This window comes from Pelobates fuscus, chromosome 2 (genome assembly GCF_036172605.1).
Source record: "Pelobates fuscus isolate aPelFus1 chromosome 2, aPelFus1.pri, whole genome shotgun sequence".
NCBI classification, from domain to species: Eukaryota; Metazoa; Chordata; class Amphibia; order Anura; family Pelobatidae; genus Pelobates; species Pelobates fuscus.
Window position 1 is genome coordinate 10881555 of NC_086318.1, and position 19097 is coordinate 10900651.

The window sequence follows — 19097 nt, forward strand, 5'->3', positions numbered from 1 at the left end:
GGACAATAGGTCCCCCCTTATTCTTGTTAAGGGCCCCCACCCACCGCTCAGGGGTGGGGGCCGGGGGAGGACATTAGGTCCCCCCCAATTTGTATTTAGGGCCCCCACCCACCGTTCAGGGGTTGGGGTCAGGGGGGAGGACATTTGGGCCCCCCAATTTGTATTTAGGGCCCCCACTCACCGCTCAGGTGTGGGGGCCAGGGGGGAGAACATTAGGCCCCCCTTATTCTTGTTTAGGGCCCCCATCCGCCGCTCAGGGGTGGCGGCCGTTGGGGAGGACAATAGGTCCTCCCCCCTTTTTTTACTTTAGGGGCCCCACCCGCCGCTCAGGGAGGGGGCCTCTTTTTTTTTTTTAACAGTGAGCCATAGGCTGCTCACTGTTCACTAGACATGCCCCTACTCGCGGTATAGCGAGTAGGGGCACAATTTACTAATACTAAGTAATTTTTACTTAGTATTAGTAAATTTGGCTGAAAGACCAATTTAGGTCTTTCAGCCTTTTGGTAGATAACTCCCTAATACCGTGGGAATTAGGGAGTTATCTACCAAGCGGCTGCAAGAAAAGTCCCGAAATGCCGGAGTTCCGAAGTTGCCGAAGTTCCGAAGTTGCCGAAGTTCCGAAGTTGCCAAAGTTCCGAAGTGCCGAAGTTGCCGAAGTTGCCGAAGATGCCGAAGTTCCGAAGTGTCTAAGATCCGAAGTGCCGAAGTTTCCGAAGTGCCGAATTGCTGAAGTCCCGAATTGATGAAGTCCCAAATTTCGGAATGCCGAACCAAGCCGAATATTTTCCCCATGCACATGCCTATTAATCTAAATGTAAACTGTGTTTGTGTGTATTGACGAAGGATGAAACGTTACTGCATTTTTAGTTGGTTGTTAGATTCACCAGGTATTAAATAATGTGCCTATAATCCATCTTTATGGTGATCGGAATCTGTCCTTACTGAGTGACAATCCTCCTTTTCATCGAATGATCAATTGTAAATGGCAAACTACACACTATATCAATTGTCAGGTTTATGAATCGTGATAAGATAAGAAGATCGACAGAAGAATGTTTGAGAAGTAATGTTACTAAATTCAATGTATTATCACGAATGTTATACAGACCTACAGATCTTGCCATCCAGATTCTAGGATCGTTTTCCAACTAAAATATGAAAACAGAAAAAATAAGAAACATGGTGAGGAAGACATGTAAGAGAATACTCTGGAGAATCCACACAAAGAGAAACTCAACATTTTCAGCCATTTAAATAAGTCATTTCTCAAGACAAATTAGCTAAATAATTGGCTTTTGTTCGGCCAAATAAATTAGTTATAAAAAAGTTCAATCGGGGTAATTCAGAAAAGGCTGAATTTTTTAAAAGTAGAGAATTTTGACAAACGGCTGTAAACAAGTATCCATTAAACAGTAAAAGTGGAATTTTTTGGAGAATGCCTTTTGAGGCCTCATGATGAACTAAACACTATATGCGTATGTACATAGTGACACTATATCGGTATGTCCAAGGTGACACTATATCTGTATGTCCATAGTGACACTATATCCGTATGTCCAAGGTGACACTATATCCGTATGTCCAAGGTGACACTATATCCGTATGTCCAAGGTGACACTATATCGGTATGTCCAAGGTGACACTATATCGGTATGTCCATAGTGACACTATATCCGTATGTCCAAGGTGACACTATATCCGTATGTCCAAGGTGACACTATATCTGTATGTCCATAGTGACACTATATCGGTATGTCCAAGGTGACACTATATCGGTATGTCCAAGGTGACACTTTATCCGCATGTCCAAGGTGACACTATATCTGTATGTCCATAGTGACACTATATCCGTATGTCCAAGGTGACACTATATCCGTATGTCCAAGGTGACACTATATCGGTATGTCCAAGGTGACACTTTATCCGTATGTCCAATGTGACACTTTGTCCGTATGTCCACGGTCACACTATATCCATATGTCCAAGGTGAGTTTATCATAACACAAACTGATACCCTGAGCAATGGTCCACGAGAATGGATAATGTTACTGGGCCCGGGATAGAAGCTCTGCTGTGCAAACAAATATTTGCTTATTTCCTATTCTGATTTATTTACTGAAATTCTCATATCCGTCTGTAATGATTCATCAGACAAACACGGACACTGGGTTTGACTAAACAAACAGCAGGTTGAGCCAAGTTTCCTTTATACTCATTGATAATGGAAATAAACCAATATAGATCTCACAACACTAATCCCCCAAAATGTACATATTACACGATCTGCTGGTCATTTCAATGTTGGATTGTGTTTTCACACACCGTATTTAACACTGTGATGGTTCCATGATTGGGACGTGACTTGACGCACCATGATGGATTCCTTCTTGCTGCCTATGAGTGATGGGAGGTGTGCTCTATAAACATGCTCTATTAATGTACCATGATATACATGCTATGGGCTGCCCAAGAGTGATGACAGTCTGTACCTGTGGTATGGGACAGTAACACAATTCAGAGAGTCTAAAGAAACTCTCTATTACATAATGTTTTTTTAAGGTTTTATGTAAAATGATTTAGAAGTATTTTTAAGGTACAGGTGGACTTACACTAAAACATCACATGTTCACACTGATCACAAGTCACACAAATGCCCAATAACAAGGGGAACAAATAGTGGAAAGAAATAAATACACAGTTTCCTACCGTCTAATCCTCTTCTGTTTTTCTAAGAGTCTGAGATCTCACCCCGGAGATGAATTACTGAGTATACAGATTACTGAGCATCTACTGAGCAGCATCGATTGCTCAGAACACGACTGGGAAATTCATCAAAGTAATTTACTTATGTGAGGATTCAAAGGGAATTTCAACTTTTAGACCAAAGTAGTCAAACGTGAAGTGTAGCTGACTTCGGCTATCTTGGCCTTAAATTTGGAATTCACTTTGAAATCTGACTTCAGTAAATAAGTCTATTAATCTGATAGAAGTGGGATGAATATCCTGATTCAAGAAATCATTAGGTTTTCATGTGCAATAAAAACTTTCCACTAAGGTGTATTGCTGAATAGTTTTTCACAAAAATATTTCTACTCACACATTTATGTTTTACGTTCACACTCACAAGTCACTCACAGAGTTATTCATTAAATGAGAATTCAAAGGGAATCTACATTTAATTCAAAGTGAGTTTCACATTTAAGCCCAACGTAACCGAGCTGGACGCTTGGCTGACTGAGAGATTGATTATAGTTTTGCTATTTTGGCGTTAGTGAATGAGTCTGCGAGTTGTGACTTTTGTCCCTGTGAGATTACAGTTTCTGAAGATGATCCGCCTGTTGAGATAGTATCATATTTTACACTTAATTTCTTCTTGAATTATATTAAGTTTAAACAATATAACAGGTACTGTGTGGTATACAGTCAGTAGGTATATACTTTAGATAAAACTACAACAACTAATTTGTCAGAATTTTGCGTCTTTTGTCTCAAACATGAATAGATAAATGACCTGTAGTACAACATTAAATGCAATGTATTGATAACTCTTGGATTTGTTACAAGGCAGGATCTCCAGGCTCCGTCCTTGTAATTAACTGTTAAATAAAGTGAAAAATGGGGTCTGTGCAGCTTGCTGCTTCCTACCCCAATCCTTGGTCTTTGGGATGGGGAGACATTTATGAACCCGTGGCCTGGCCAAAGGTGTCCCCCATGTCCCTCACTGGCTATGTAGGTGGGGGATTAAATTAAAATGGGATGGGAGAGCAGCAGCAAAATCATTGCTCTCCCCTCCCCTGTTACCCTTTCAAATATGTGAAAATATTCTCATATTTGTCCAGTGAAGATCCCCAACTGTTGCAACTCTTCAACATCCATGATGCTAAAACATAAATTCTATTCTATGCTGACGGTAGCATCATGGCACCGTCTCTATAGCAAAGTTCATCATTTTATCTCAGTGTTTTAACTAACATTTTTAAAGTGAATCAAGATTGTTACAAGAATTCTAGTTAGGAGAGCTCACAGTAAGCATTATAGACAAGGAGAGCAGCTGGACTCACCAAGTTCCTTCCAACAGGTTCTAGATCCCTTAAAGGAAGGTAGAAGATTTCGAGCACTAGCAGACGGAGAAGGAATATAGCAGTGTCCATGCTGACAAGGTGGTGATTAATGTCAGGGATTCAGCGTGGATAGAGCACTATCTCTGGGAGGAAGACGGTGTGATCTGCAAACAGAGAATGAAGCAGGATATTGCATCTAGTTTGAATAAATTCCAGCTGTGTAATGTCCTGAAATAACCATAAATAAATCATTGTAATGCCAGGAGACGGCTGCTAAGCATCTACCAGTGATTGGATGCCAATGGTACCATCACCACACCCCTTACTGTCCATAAATAAATCATTGTAATGCCAGGAGACGGCTGCAGAGCATCTACCAGTGATTGGATGCCAATGTCACCATCACCCCACATCCCTTACTGTCCATAAATAAATCATTGTAATGCCAGGAGACGGCTGCAGAGCATCTACCAGTGATTGGATGCCAATGTCACCATCACCACACCCCTTACTGTCCATAAATAAATCATTGTAATGCCGGGAGACGGCTGCTAAGCATCTACCAGTGATTGGATGCCAATGGTACCATCATCACACTGTTCATATAAAAAGGCAGTGGAGCCACAAGGTGAGGCCATACCGGTGTTACCAGTCATGTCTGACTGACAGCTGAGCTAGGAGCAGTTTGTATTTAGCGCCAATCAAACTCCATATATAATCCTGCAATCTAGATTTGGTCCATGATTGACGATCTGTTACTTTGTAAATATTTAGAAAAAATATGTCCTACACCTGTTGCATTAAGAAGGGGGCTAGCGAGGGCATAACCCCGAAGTTCAAATATAGAAAAAAAAAATAGAACTGGTCTCAGACAAAGAACAAAGTTACCACTATAGATATTCAGGTCCAATGTGTAGCAAAATTAAAAAAAATAAAACTTTATTAGATGGCAATGACATATAGTAGTGCCACAAAACATAAAAATTAACCACTTTAGCTCTCTTTAGCGTGGGGATTGTTCCCAGACGGCAGATGTGAAAGGGGCACGGTCAACACTCAAAGGGCCCCTGTTCAACAAGACCCATTGAGTGGCCCTCGGTGCATGGGCCCCTTGAGCGTGCGGGCCCTGGTGCAGCCACACCAGCTACACCAGCGGTAGTTTCGCCACTGGTTCCAGCATTGTATCAGTCATAGAAGTTATTTGACATTATAGAGACTTTAATCCATAGCGACTGAATGACCTAGAACCATCACCTAGACCTCCATTGACTCTGGGGAATGGACGTGCATGAAATCTCCGGGGAATGGCCATGAATAAAGACTCCGGGGAATGTCCATGCATGAAGACACCCCGGAATGGCTGTGCATGAAGATTCAGGGGAACGGCTGTGCATGAAGACTCCGGGGAATGGCCGTGCATGAAGACTCCGGGAAATGGCCATGCATAACTCCAGGGAATGGCCATGCATGAAGACTCCGGGGAATGGCCGTGCATGAACACACCGGGGAATGGCCGTGCATGAAGACTCCGGGGAATGGCCATGCATGAAGACTCCGGGGAATGGCCATGCATGAAGACTCCGTGAAATGGCCGTGCATGAAGACTCCGGGGAATGACCGTACATGAAGACTCCAGAGAATGGCCGTGCATGAAGACACCGGGGAATGGCTGTGCATGAAGACTCCGGGGAATGGCCATTCATGAAGACTCCAGGAAATGGCCGTGCATGAAGACTCCGAGGAATGGCCGTGCATGAAGACTCTGGGGGATGGCCATTCATGAAGACTCCAGGAAATGGCCGTGCATGAAGACTCCTGGGAATGGCCATGCATGAAGACTCCGGGGGATGGCCGTGCATGAAGACTACATTTACATTGAGCAGGTTATACGTTTGAAGCTTTTAGTTAGATTTGGAATTTTGAGAGCAGATTGTGAGGGATCTGTTTGCAGCACTGTAACGGCACCCCCAGGCATAAAAGGAGTTAAAAGCCATTTAGTAGATCTTCCCCTTCCAGAGATACAGGCACAGCTACTGCAGACCACCAAACTCCCGAACTGGATACAAAATAGCACTCCAACTCCCGAACTGGAACCTCACTAATAGCTGCTAGCAGATGAACAGGAAAAGCAGACAATCAGCTTACACTCCTGGCAATCAGTCTCTAGCAGCATACAGTAAATCCCCCCAAGAACGAGACAAGGCTCCGTGTTGAGGGTCAAGCAGTGGTCTGTTTTAATTAACACTCACAGACTTTTATGCAAGTCCCAATGCAAGGGGACATCCCACAGGGAGGGACAACATGTAACCAATCCCGTACAGTAAAACATAAAACACACCCAGCACAAACACATAAAATCCTCCCCTCTGCCTGTGATATAATTACTGAACACAATGGGTTAATGTAATTTATCACAGGCAGGAAAAATACAGTTTTTACAGCATATTCATAACTTCTAAAATATACATCACAGTTACATAAAAAATTATATATTCACAATCAATCCATTCAGGGGAACAACATATCAAAAAATGGCATGAATCAGACCAGGGGTTCAGAAGTTAGTAAAGTATCTTTTGAGGCCTGGCTGACAGCATGGCTATCTGGCCCAAACCGGTTTTACAGAGCCCTCTATCCTGGAGACAATGGGGAAAATAATCCAATTATATCCAGGGATAGAGGCAGACTCCATTGAGCACATGTTACCAGTAAAACACAAAAGGATACAAAAATACATAACTTCTATCATACTGAATTGAACGGGTCAAATCTCCCAGGGTCCATAGTCACAGGGCAAGAGGTGGGCAACCAGGCTCCTCCAATGCAATGTGGCGAGATTGGTCTCGTCACAAGCACGATATTTAGAATTTTACAGATTTCACTTCATTCTATATTAGCTGCTACTTTGTAGAATGAATCAGGATTTATGTGGCTTTCATTCGCAGTTATTACGTACATGTTATATGAAAAGTATCAGTATTGTTTGTAACGAGAGTAATGGGAGTAAGATTTTTTTTTTTTCAATAAACAGTGAAATTATTGAAATAAGTTAAAGGGAAAATAGGGGACAGGTGAGAGAAGAATAGTGGACTCACACCAGCTCTCCTGAAGGTAAGAAGACTGAATGGGCCTAAAAAATAATAATAAAACGACAAGAAATTAAATACATTTGTGAGTGTGTGTGCAAGAATGTAAAATCGTGAGTGTGGGTCTATGTGTGATTGTGTCTGTCAGTAAGTGTTTCAAATCAGTGAGATTGTGTGTCTTTCATTGAGAGTGTGTGTCAGTGTGTCTTTCAGTGAGTGTGTCTATCAGTGAGTATGTGTCTGTCAGTGCGTGTGTCTGTCAGTAAGTGTTTCAAATCAGTGAGATTGTGTGTCTGTCATTGAGAGTGTGTGTCAGTGTGTCTTTCAGTGAGTGTGTCTATCAGTGAGTGTGTGTCTGTCAGTGCGTGTGTCTGTCAGTAAGTGTTTCAAATCAGTGAGATTGTGTGTCTGTCATTGAGAGTGTGTGTCAGTGTGTCTTTCAGTGAGTGTGTCTATCAGTGAGTGTGTGTCTGTCAGTGCGTGTGTCTGTCAGTAAGTGTTTCAAATCAGTGAGATTGTATGTCTCTCATTGAGAGTGTGTGTCAGTGTGTCTGTCAGTGCGTGTGTCTGTCAGTGCGTGTGTCAGTAAGTGTTTCAAATCAGTGAGATTGTGTGTTTGTCATTGAGAGTGTGTATCTGTGTGTTTAAAAAGCATTAATGTACATGTCACCATTTATTGGGCAAAGAGCTCCTTTTGAAAAATGTGGGGGACATTTCTCCATATAATGTTTAATGTTGTTGGTATCTGATGAATTGGGTCATTTGTTTCTCCTGTGTGTTGGACATATCCCATCATATCAATATTATTTTTTTTGTTCTTAAGAAAAATAAATGTATGTCTCACTATTTATTGGGCAAAGAGCAATAATTTGGTAACATTCTACAGTTGACATGCCATATCTCCTCCTTCTCTCCATATAATGTTTGCTATAACTGTGACAGCTGAATTTGATTGATGAGTAAGAAGCATTTATTACGTATATATCACCATTTATTGGACTGCATTCACTGTTTCTGTCCAAGTTGTGGAATTAACATGCTTTACCCAAATACAGTCAACAAGACACCAATATTATCTTTTGGCTGAATAAAAGGTCAATTTGTTTTATGGATTGAATTGCTATTTACTGTGATGAAGGGGGGGGGGGGGGCTGAAGCTTTGTAGCGTAGTATATAGGCAATAAGCTGGAAATTTTGTTGAATAATTTTAATTGTGTGTACCCTTGTCTGCGCAGTTTCCCCCTGTAACGGAACCGCTGGCACCCCGACCGGGTACCCTCCGCTGACGGATGCTCCTAGTGCTTTCCGAGGTCTCCAAGCACTCCACCAGACACCATAACCACTGTAGACCCCCACGAACCGCCGCAGCTTGGTTGGGGTCTCGCCACGCTACCCACTCTGGACCCAAGACCAGGGACTAGCTTCCAGTAGATGGACCTCTCCGAATTCCAGAGAGCAGGAACAGGAACAAGCTCTTAGCATAGCTCAGCGATAATACCCTGGGGAGTATAGTGATTATAGCAATCCCCAGAGTGTAGTTCTCCAATCCCCCAAACATGAGCCGAAACTTCATGAAGGTACAAGATGATCTGAGGTGCTAGCACACCCAGTCTGGCTTTTATTACAGTTGTACACTTACAGGCCACACCCAGGGGGAGGCATAAAACAACCAATCACATACATGGTTCAGCCCACACATCCCCTCCCCTCAGATAACAGTAAACCCAATTATATAGTACACATTTTTAACCAAGTTCTGGATGTACCCCAAAACCAGGTGGTACACCTTTAAATCCAGTATCGCTGGATAGCCCTTATTCAGGGGGACAACATATTCAAAATTCAAGTTATTCGGATGAACGGTTCGTGAGATATGGGGTTCCAAAGATTTGACCGACCGCATGGGTAAAGTATCCGAAAACAGTTCCATGCATTTTGGCCCTGCGGTCGGTCACAAACAAGGGAATGAAAACAGGCGAATTTCCTGTGTTATAGAGCCTGGAGAGGGTTTGAATGAATTCCCTTGTTTGTGGGGTTCTTTCTACCGAACGGCGGGTCATTCGGTAGTTTCTATCCGAATTTCTGGAAGTATGGAGGTCTCAGCGGTGTTTGCCTAGTCAAGTGTCCGATTTTAGTTCCAGACACTCTACGGCAAAACACCGCTGTTCGGTAGTTTAAGATGGCCGCCGCCACGTGTTTGTTTCCCGAATGGCGGCCACCCAGAGGACAAAGAATACATTACACTGATTGCCAATTACCCGTTTGCAACATTGTTGCAAACGGTAATTGGAGGCACACTTATTCCTGGGTGGTCTGGTTGTTCGGTAGTTTCACTCAATATACTGAATGGAGTGATTCTACCGAACAATCGGTTGAATGCTGCATACATATAACCCAGGTTAACTGAACACATAAATGCATACCTGATATTAAAGGACTAAAGGCAGTATTACTGTAATATGCTCCACAGTCTTAAAGGTACAGTATCCCAAAAGTCCCAATAGGTCCACGGATAGTTCTTAAAGGGCCAGCAGCAGTACAATAAAATACCATTGACTGTGCTTAAAGGGCCAGCAGTCGCACAATAAAATACAATATGCCCAAATATAGTTCTCTAAACGTACCAATTTTCAAGGGGCCATAGTCAGCAGGTAGGAGGCGGGCAAACAGGCTTCTCCAATGCCCAGTGGCGAGGTTGGTTTCGTCACACCCCCTATTGCTTTCTTTGAACTGTCTGACAGACCAGAATGGGCATTAGCAGAGAGGCTTGTCTGTCTGAATGGCTGACATTACAGTAATACTGTTATGTAACTACTAATACTACATTATCATTATCATATCGAGAAACAATTTCAGGTTAATATTCACACAAACATTCAGTGCACATAAAAAACTCTCTGTAGTGCAACCTCACCACATTAAAATAGCAAATAAAGATCCCCATTTTGCTATAATGGAGGTAATGTACCTCCCCCGCTATGCAGAAGGTGGTGGCATATCCATTATACATTAAAAACGAGCGACTGGGCAGCAATGGTGCCCCTAGCCATCCAGGGGGCATACTAATTTTGTGGACAATGGCACCCCCACTATCTTCCCTTGAGTGGAGGCTGGGAGTGAGTACAAAAGGTCCCCATCTTTATTAAAAATATTAGAGCCCTGACATGTCACCAATTGCTGCAGGCCAGGGAAGGGGACAATGAGTTCTCTCCTTTAATATTCATGTTAGGGCTATCATGGGATTGGACCATGGGGGAGATGCTAGTTCCTCCACCATAAGGGTTTTTCTAGTGACTTTGCAGCAATGGCTGCCCAGTTACTAGTTTTTAATGTTTAGAAGAAATGAATGTGTCCATTTCTCGCATGGCAGGTGGGGGCAAATTGAGGTACATTGCCTCCATTGTAGCAATACGGGGTCTTATTGACCTCCATATTGCAATAGTGTTGCCAGTGGGCAAATAGTGGCAAATAGTTCGGAATCTTTTTAGGCCTGAATTTTCATTCGGTCAAGATTTTAGCCATTCGGCAGCTTTCGTTTTCGTCTGAAATCCAGACCAAATTCAGGCTCTGAATGACCAAAATTAGGACAATGATATATTCCTTCAACAGTGTCCATATTTTGCAGTCTGAATGGTCCATGCCCAATGGGGCAAAACTATTTGCTGCATACAACGTCATATGGATGGCAAAATCCAGACATTGTAGATTGAAATTATCAATATCTGGAATTTGTAATTCAGACATTATTCTACCTAGTCGACATTATTAGCAGAATTAATTAGATGTATTCATATCTGGAACTCATAACTGCTCCTGCTAGATGACAGGTGAGCAGACATTTTTTTTAAATATAAGGATATGAAACTTAGGATAAGGATCTGAAATGTTAATGTTACAGATTTTCGTCATATGAAGTAAATTGATTTAGTCGATACTGCAGGCCAGAGTAGAGTCCTGGAAAGCCCAGGTCTAATTCTGGTTCATTTCATTACTAGCTTTGAGTCTCCTGTAATAATGAGAGAGCTGTTGTATCTCCAGTTATGTAATTGGTGACCAAGATACTTTATATTTTGAGTTCATTATGCAGCACAGTGTGGGAGTATTGCTGTGGGGATAGAGATTCAATGCACAGGGTTTAAGGGTTTAATATAGCATGGTGAGGGGTAAATACAGCAGGGGCAGAGTTTATAAAGATAGGTTTATTTAATACTCTGAATTCAATCAATGGTTTGGTGTCATAATGTGAGTTATAGAACATATTCGGGTCTGGGCTTAGGGCATGGTGTAGAGCTGGTTTAAGGAGGGTCTTAAGGCAAAAAATGAGGGCGGAACATAAAATCTACTGTTTGGGTTTAGCTGTTTAGCAACTCTTCTGGCTTACACTTTATGGAAATGTCCTATCCATGCCGTCCATCCCTAATTACCAGTCTGGCCAGTCTCTTTCATTCCATCTGCCTACTGTATGTGGCCCTCTTCGTACTCTTTTCTGATCCCAACACTACTGAAATGCCTCTTACCAAAGTTACCAGCAATCTGGTTTTATTTGATGTTCACTTTTACCCACTAATTCTTCAAAGTATTTTGCTGCTTTCAACATTGGGTGCCAACATATTTGTGTTCACCTTGGCCTGTTTGATTTTGCTAATTCATGAATTTCTGCACAGGTGTCTCACCATTACTTCCATGTCTCCTTTTCTGGCACATCCATATGCATTGTTCTGTTGGAGTTCCACAAGGCTCTGGGCCCAATATTTTTGTCACACTGGTTCCCTGGGTGACTGGACATTTTCCCAAATACAATTGCATGAGAAATTAACTTCTTAGTACCTATTAATGCAACTAAATTCTACACTGTAACTATCTCCCACCTCACCCCTCTGTCAGTCATTGCAACAGCTCACTATATATCTTCTAGATAGAGTTCAATTTATATTCCTAGTTCTCACCTGTGACAAACGCTCCTTATCCTGGACGTTTGTCACAAACTCCTGGAGGAGCCTGCTAGAAAGCCTCCTGCACGAGGACTATGGGCCACATACAAAGACCCTGTTCGGGAGTTAAATCTCCCCAGCCTCCATTAGCAGCTTTCCCTGGATGCCCCTGGTTCTGCACTTTACCTTCATTCGAATGGAACGAAAACACTAGCTCCCTGGCGGCTGTTCGGATGAAGAAACCCACAAATTGTTCTCAGCGGTACTTAGCCGCGAATGTTATGGAACTGTTGTCGGCATGTGTTGACCATGCGACTCCCAGACAACTTGGTCCAGGGTTTTGAACGACTTTGAAATACAACAGGAGAGCGCATTTTGAAAGGAAGGTGCCTGAGATTAAGGGGAACAAACGCTACCTGAGAGCCAGGTGGAGCACTCTGTATTGCGGCCACAGGAGCTCTCAAAAGCTGACTGGCAAAATGCCCTGGAACTTTTAGCATAGGACCACGTGTGCGGACGTTCATAACTTTGACACGGTGTTGTTTCCCCTACACTACATGGATCTGAGTGCTATTTGGACAACTTGGGCGCTCAGACCCAAGCTATCCGGGGGTTATAACATTTGTGGGGGTTCCTATATGATTATTATGTATTGTTATGTGTTTTCTTATTTTATGTTATTTATGCTTAGTCATGCTGACACTGTAAATTGTAGCCATTTTGTGGGATTGTTCTGGGCATGTTCTCCAGCCTCCTGATTTTTTTATATAAGTGGGCCAGTTGGCCAGATTCAACTGATTTGTTTTACCCTTCATCAAGATGTTTGGGGAACGTGGGCTATAATCACTACTGTGCTTGGGACTCAGGAGATTTATAATGGATATACTCAGCCGGAGTATAGGGGGTCCATTACATCATGATAAATACCCCATCCTGTGCTCTCAATTTCTCAGAAGACTTGGGCTTCTCCTCTGTCCACAATCTAGCTATCAGATTTCTCCAGGGCTGCCTCATGCATATGGGGTTTGCCTCCCAGAGAATTCAGATGCTCCCTTACATGTCATGATTTTGGCAAATTCTTAAAAGCTCACTTCTGTAGAAAAGCATTCCATTACCAAGTAACTAACTGTCCCGGGTGTCACATTTCCCTTTTGTCTTCTTTAATTCCTAGTGTCTCCATCATGTCTACTCAAGTCACACACTATTTACAGACAGTGCTGTCAGTTCACCCAACAATCCATTTTCATTCTGAGTAGAATGTACTGTATCGGAATCTTTTCTGGAATTTTAAAACATTTAGATTGATAGCTAAATTGAGCAGGAAGTTAACCACTTCTTGTACATGTATGTCAAACTTGTCTATTTGAATTTCCTTGTATGCTTTGTTCACTCGTTGTACAGTGCTAAGTAATGTGTTGTTACTTTAAAAGTAATAATAACCAGAACAGTAATAATAATAATAACAACAACAAGATAATACGATCCAAAGAAGAGTATAATGAATTACTCAAGAAACTATTTTTCAGTGTCACTTTTTGGCTACAATCTGCCAAGCACCAGCCATTGTATGGGTATAAATAAATGACTGATTCCATGACATCATCTGGTACCCTGTGAAAGTACCCTGCACAGTATACCTGGATTGCTGTATTTGCTTTGGGTAATAAGAATGAAAACATCAATGTGGCAAATTAGCCAATATTTACTGTATTGTCATAAAGATGTGTGTATCCCTTTAAGAACCAAGTATGTGTATGCTGCATAGGTTCCATGCGAACAATAGCGTTCATATGCTGGCGGCATGAAAAAACGCCAGCATTCATACAATAGTTTCACGAACAGTGAATTTCAACACTGTTTGTGAAACAACCAAACTACTGAAGGGAGACCACACACAGGAGGTCGTGTGGCCCTCATTAAGGATTGCAACATTGTTGCAATCGGTAATTAGAGGGATTCAGGGTGGCCGCCGTTCGGCTACCGACCAAGCGGCGGCGGTCGGCCATCTTGGATCCTTTGTTAGCCCAGTGGTATTTTGTCGTCGAGCGCCTGGAACTAAAATCGGCTACTCGGCGGCACGAATACCGCTGAACTTCCAAGCCGTTCGGGAGCCCCGGTCCTTCGGTAAAGTAGTTCCCTAAAGTAAATCGGTAGTTTGAATGTAACTTAAATGTAATACTTGTTTCGTGCGGCGTTCGGTTATTTATGCTGGGATCTGAGCGGTACTTTCACGAAATGTGTGCTCAGACCCCAGCTATCCACCGAACGTCCATTCGTTCAAATAAAGGGAATATTATAAAAGTTATGTTTTAATGTAAAATGCCGGTTCTGCTGCACAGAGGGATAATCCTCTTAACGGTATATTCCAGTGGGAGTATCCCTCTCGTCCAACCGTGCCTGATGGGAGAAATGTTCAGAAGGTTAAGTCCCCCATGTAGTCCCCTACTGTATTACCCCTGCTATGTCAGTATGGAAACCGCTTGCATGGGGACTTGCATAAATACTGGAACTGTGAATAAAGACCTGAGTTGACTCCAAGCCTATGTGTCGTCTAGTTCTTGGGAAGGAAGGATTCTTACAACGCTACCAGGATTATTGTATGCTGTATTCATTTGCCTGGATTATTTTATGCTGTTCCTGTTACCCAACGGGGATATTGTGGATTATACTACCTCTCCGCTACAATCAACATTTTAACTACACAGATTTGGTCACTTCTATTGAACCATTTCAATGATTTGAATTCTTGAATGCTTTGGTGTTTTCACAAATTTGGTAATCTCTGAAATGAAATGATAAACGCTCCTTTCGCGAAGTGCTTGAGGATATGATAACATTTATTGGGGGACATGGGTAAGCTCCTTATATTTCTGAATTCTGTTTGGAATTCCAGTTCATTCCTCTCACTGACTGAATCCCTGGATAGCCTCTCGGTAACTGTGCATTTTGCAGACATATAGATGCTCCATGACACCTGTTTCAGATTCTGGAGAAGAAGAAAAATAGTTTATATTCTAGAAAATTTTCATTTTTGTCTAATACTTTTAACAAAGCAGGTCAATTTTTGTGGATTTTTAAGAACATATTTTACATTAGCTTTCTGCTTTAATGAGACTTTTTTTTGAGATAGAAGTTAGGAAACTTGTTCCTTTGTATTCCCCCCCAAAAAATCTATTGTCATAGTAAAAAAAGAAATAACTGTCATTGTTTTCCTGGAAAAAAAGGATTATTTTGAAAATTTCCCTTATAAATGGAACACCAAACTGTACTGCAGTGGTGTAAGCTGCCCTCTCCTTCTTCCACCACAGCTCAAACCTACTCATTGATAATGAATGATAAGATGTTGAGAGCAGCTGAACATATGTAGAGCTTTGGTCGCTGGTAAAAAACGCCCAGTTTGAGTGAATCTTACACATGCTCAGTATGCTCCTGGTGGCATTTTCTGAAGAGTCCCATTTAACCTCCAGTAAGTTGTCTACGTATATGGACCTTCTGTGTTTCACATATGAAAGCCTTACACTCCTATGCTAAATTACAACATAGAAAATAGCCAAGAGGTAGATAAGTAAGCTTGTTATGTAAAAGTTGTAAGTTTTATACATGTGTAAAGGTTTTATTTCTGCTCATTCGTGTGCTCATCAAATCCAGGTGCCTGTGACTTCAAACTCTGCTTTGTGATGTTTTTCTTTTATTCAATTTCTTAATTTTTCCACAAGTGTTTAGTTATAAAATGTGTCACCCAATCCCAGCACTGTGTCTGTCTGTTGATAATGAAACCCCCGGTAACAGCAATGTGTATATCTCCTGACCTTACATCCCGCACACCCAGCTGTTTGTGTGTCTGCTGACTGTGAGTCCTCCAGTCCCAGTGCTCAGAAAAAGGGAATGAAAATTCTAATATTTTGGTTTCCAAGTATAAAGTTCCAATCTTTTGGTTTCTTCACTCTTTTCAATATGTGCCTAAAGTGGAATTGTTTGATGTGGTTAGGGTGCGTTGACTAATTCAGTACATAGGCCTCGATTTAATATTCTTGGACAAGCTTCCTGAATGAGTTCATGATTTTGAACTTTTAAAATGATTTGATATCAGGAGAAATTATTTAATTATGTAATATTTTTATTTTCACATAACCGTATATTTTTTAATATATAAAATATGCTTTGAAAATTGAATATGTTAAAAATAAAAAAACATTTTAAAAGTTTATCCAAAAATATGAAGGGATTTGGAATTTAACAATAGTATATCGAGACCATTGTTGCCTAATAGGGTGTTTTCTGTTTGGACGAAGTATTGTAACAAATCGAGCACTATTGACATCTAAATGTATGTTTTAACTTCCGAGAGAAATGTGAAGTGGCAGCAATGTTTCGTTTTTGGATGTAGTTTTGATATAATTTTAATATTTGTTAAAACGGAGCTTGCTGTTCTTTAAATACATTGCTTACCTTGGAGTCCAGGGTTTTTAATATGTGCTGAGAGTTGTAGCCTGCAAGAAATGAAACGTGATTTAATTAAAGATATATCTGATACTATAAAACATGTGTCCGTGTAACACGATAATGTATGCTCTGCTGACATTAAATAGGGAATGTATTAACATATCTATGGGGGTGACTTATTAAACGTTAACCCTTTATTGACAAATCAGTTGAGTCCACAAAGGGATTAAGTCACTAAACACTGAATTTAACTGAAATCCAAATTTTATTCATTTGTTTTGTAAAACAAAGTTGGTTTGGAAAATTCTCCAACTTGGAACCTAATTTATTATTTTGGATAAACTCTTAAAATGATTTAATATTGTGTAAACTATTTTAATTTTGTAATATTTTGATATTCTTGATACATTGAGATATATATATATATATATATATATATATATATATATATATATATATATATATATTTGTGTACGGGATTATGAAAGGGGCGCACATTAAAGTGTGTGTAGTTTTAATATATAAGAGTCGGTTGAGGTGTGCCGAAACCGACGCGAGGTTAGGCCTGCAAAAAGAGGGCCCACCCAGATGTAATGATATATAAAGAGGGTGTGGTGGGAGGGAATTTCCGAAATCGTCGAAGACAGGTGAGTAAGGGGTTTGCTGGGTTTAAATAGGGTAAAAATCCCTCCCACAACTTCAGGCATACGCCTTCTATTTGTGTACGGGATTATGAAAGGGGCGCACATTAAAGTGTGTATAGTTTTAATATATAAGAGTCGGTTGAGGTGTGCCGAAACCGACGCGAGGTTAGGCCTGCAAAAAGAGGGCCAAAAAGTATGTAACATTTATAAACCATAACAACATCGTCTAGACATATTATAGAAAGCGAGCCTGATTTCTTCTCTGGATTTGGAATGTACCGGTTGTATGCCGAGGACTTCCAGCGTCCCATCTTCTCTACAAGATGAGTTGGAACTTGACAACTTGAGGCTGCTGTGGCGGCCCTAATACGGAATGAATGTCCCGAGAAGGAATTTGGATTGAGGCCAAGACTAATAACAAGGAGCGAATGTATAGCATGAACTGTTTGAGAGATGTGGCAAAAATTGTACAAGCAACCATTATAATCGGAACACACATATTATCTCGAACCACATACAATACTTACACATATCGTAAGCCGTAGAGTACGTTTGCTTAGTATTAGTAGATAAATCTTACCTTCGTAGACTAACTCCAGGCATGATCGATACCTTTTTTGACCAGCAGAGGAATTCCGGACTGCATGTACTTATCTTAACCGTTACGTTTAAGCAAGGTCTGACTTCAGGACTCCAGAAGTGGCTAAGTTGGAGGATACTGCAGGGGACTTGAGACGACAGGGTTTGTGTTTATTAAAGATAATATGTTACCAGGAGCTAGTTCTTGCAGCATGCTGTGAGGAGGAAGGAAACGTAATATGTTTAAATTATGCAAAACCCAGATGCCCATTGAATCTCTCGTGAAGTAGAGCTGCTAACTAATGGGTACCAATAGGCGAAGATAAGGACTATCCCATAAGAGTTGAGGCTGTGCAATCAGCCCAGTGTTTGAGAGAGGCCCTACCTATGATTTGGGCCATGCGGACTTGTACTAACTACGCGTAGCAGGGTGTTAACCTCTCGTGGACAAGCGTTAACCTGACCGTATACGTGTGATTACCTGCATTGAACCACAGCGAAAAAGGACCGTAACAGGCACCAGATGAAACTGACTGTTGTGATGTGAACCGAAAAATAGAATGCAAAGCCATGACTCACCGTAGGGAAATGTTTGCACAAGAGAGGAACCTGAAAAGGAGCTTTGATTGTAGTGTAAATTCAAAGATGATATGTGGTTGTATAGCAAGTACCCTACAGCAGTTACGTGGCAGGCCTGGGATCATAAATGTTAGAATTATAGGATGCTTAAGGTGTTACAACTAAAATCTAAACATCTAGCACGACCGAAAGAAACTCCTGATGGACTTCTTAAACTTAAATAAAGTGAAACGTGTACTACATCAAATGCGTGGTGAATGAATTGAATGCGCATGGAGGATCCTGTGAATGTCAAGCGTGCAGACAAGTCCCTAATTAGTAGATTAAGGATTTGAATGGTATTCGTTTGGTCAAAATGGAGGCAGAGTGATGCTTCGACTTTCAATATGAAACAAGTGGGAATTCTGTTCACCCGGTCTAATTAGATTGCTAAAGCCTATCCTGCATTGCTTGTATAAGTGACGATGACGTGAAAATTAGGTGATAGTATGAGTCGATAAGTAGTGATTTAGAACTCAATGTACTAACGCCCCCAAAAGTTGCGAAGTAATAAATAGTACATCTGTAATACATGAGTCTGGAAGCAGTCACTGTATGTACGTCAGCGTCTGGAGGACCCGACGATGGTCCAATGCAAGGCCAAACCTGTACAACGTGTAACGTGAAAGGCAACGTGAGACCCAACATACGTATGTAACTGAATATATTTAAGAAATGCCAGAAACAAGTTGTTGGAGGAACCGCTGGTCATGGTGTCTACTAGCTTGGCCTGGG

General features: G+C 41.3%; 1 protein-coding gene across 1 annotated transcript in view; it reads right to left on the reverse strand.

Annotated features, from left to right (window-relative positions):
* Positions 1-14818: 14818 nt before the first annotated feature.
* Positions 14819-19097, reverse strand: part of ADGRF3 (adhesion G protein-coupled receptor F3) — a 30571-nt gene continuing 26292 nt past the window's right edge. Inside the window, exons 13-14 of the mRNA XM_063441577.1 lie at positions 16528-16568; positions 14819-15064 (exon numbers count right to left, since the gene is read on the reverse strand). Of these exons, the coding sequence (XP_063297647.1) occupies positions 16545-16568 (24 nt within the window). The 3' untranslated portion in view covers positions 14819-15064; positions 16528-16544. The remainder of the gene's footprint in view (positions 15065-16527; positions 16569-19097) is intronic.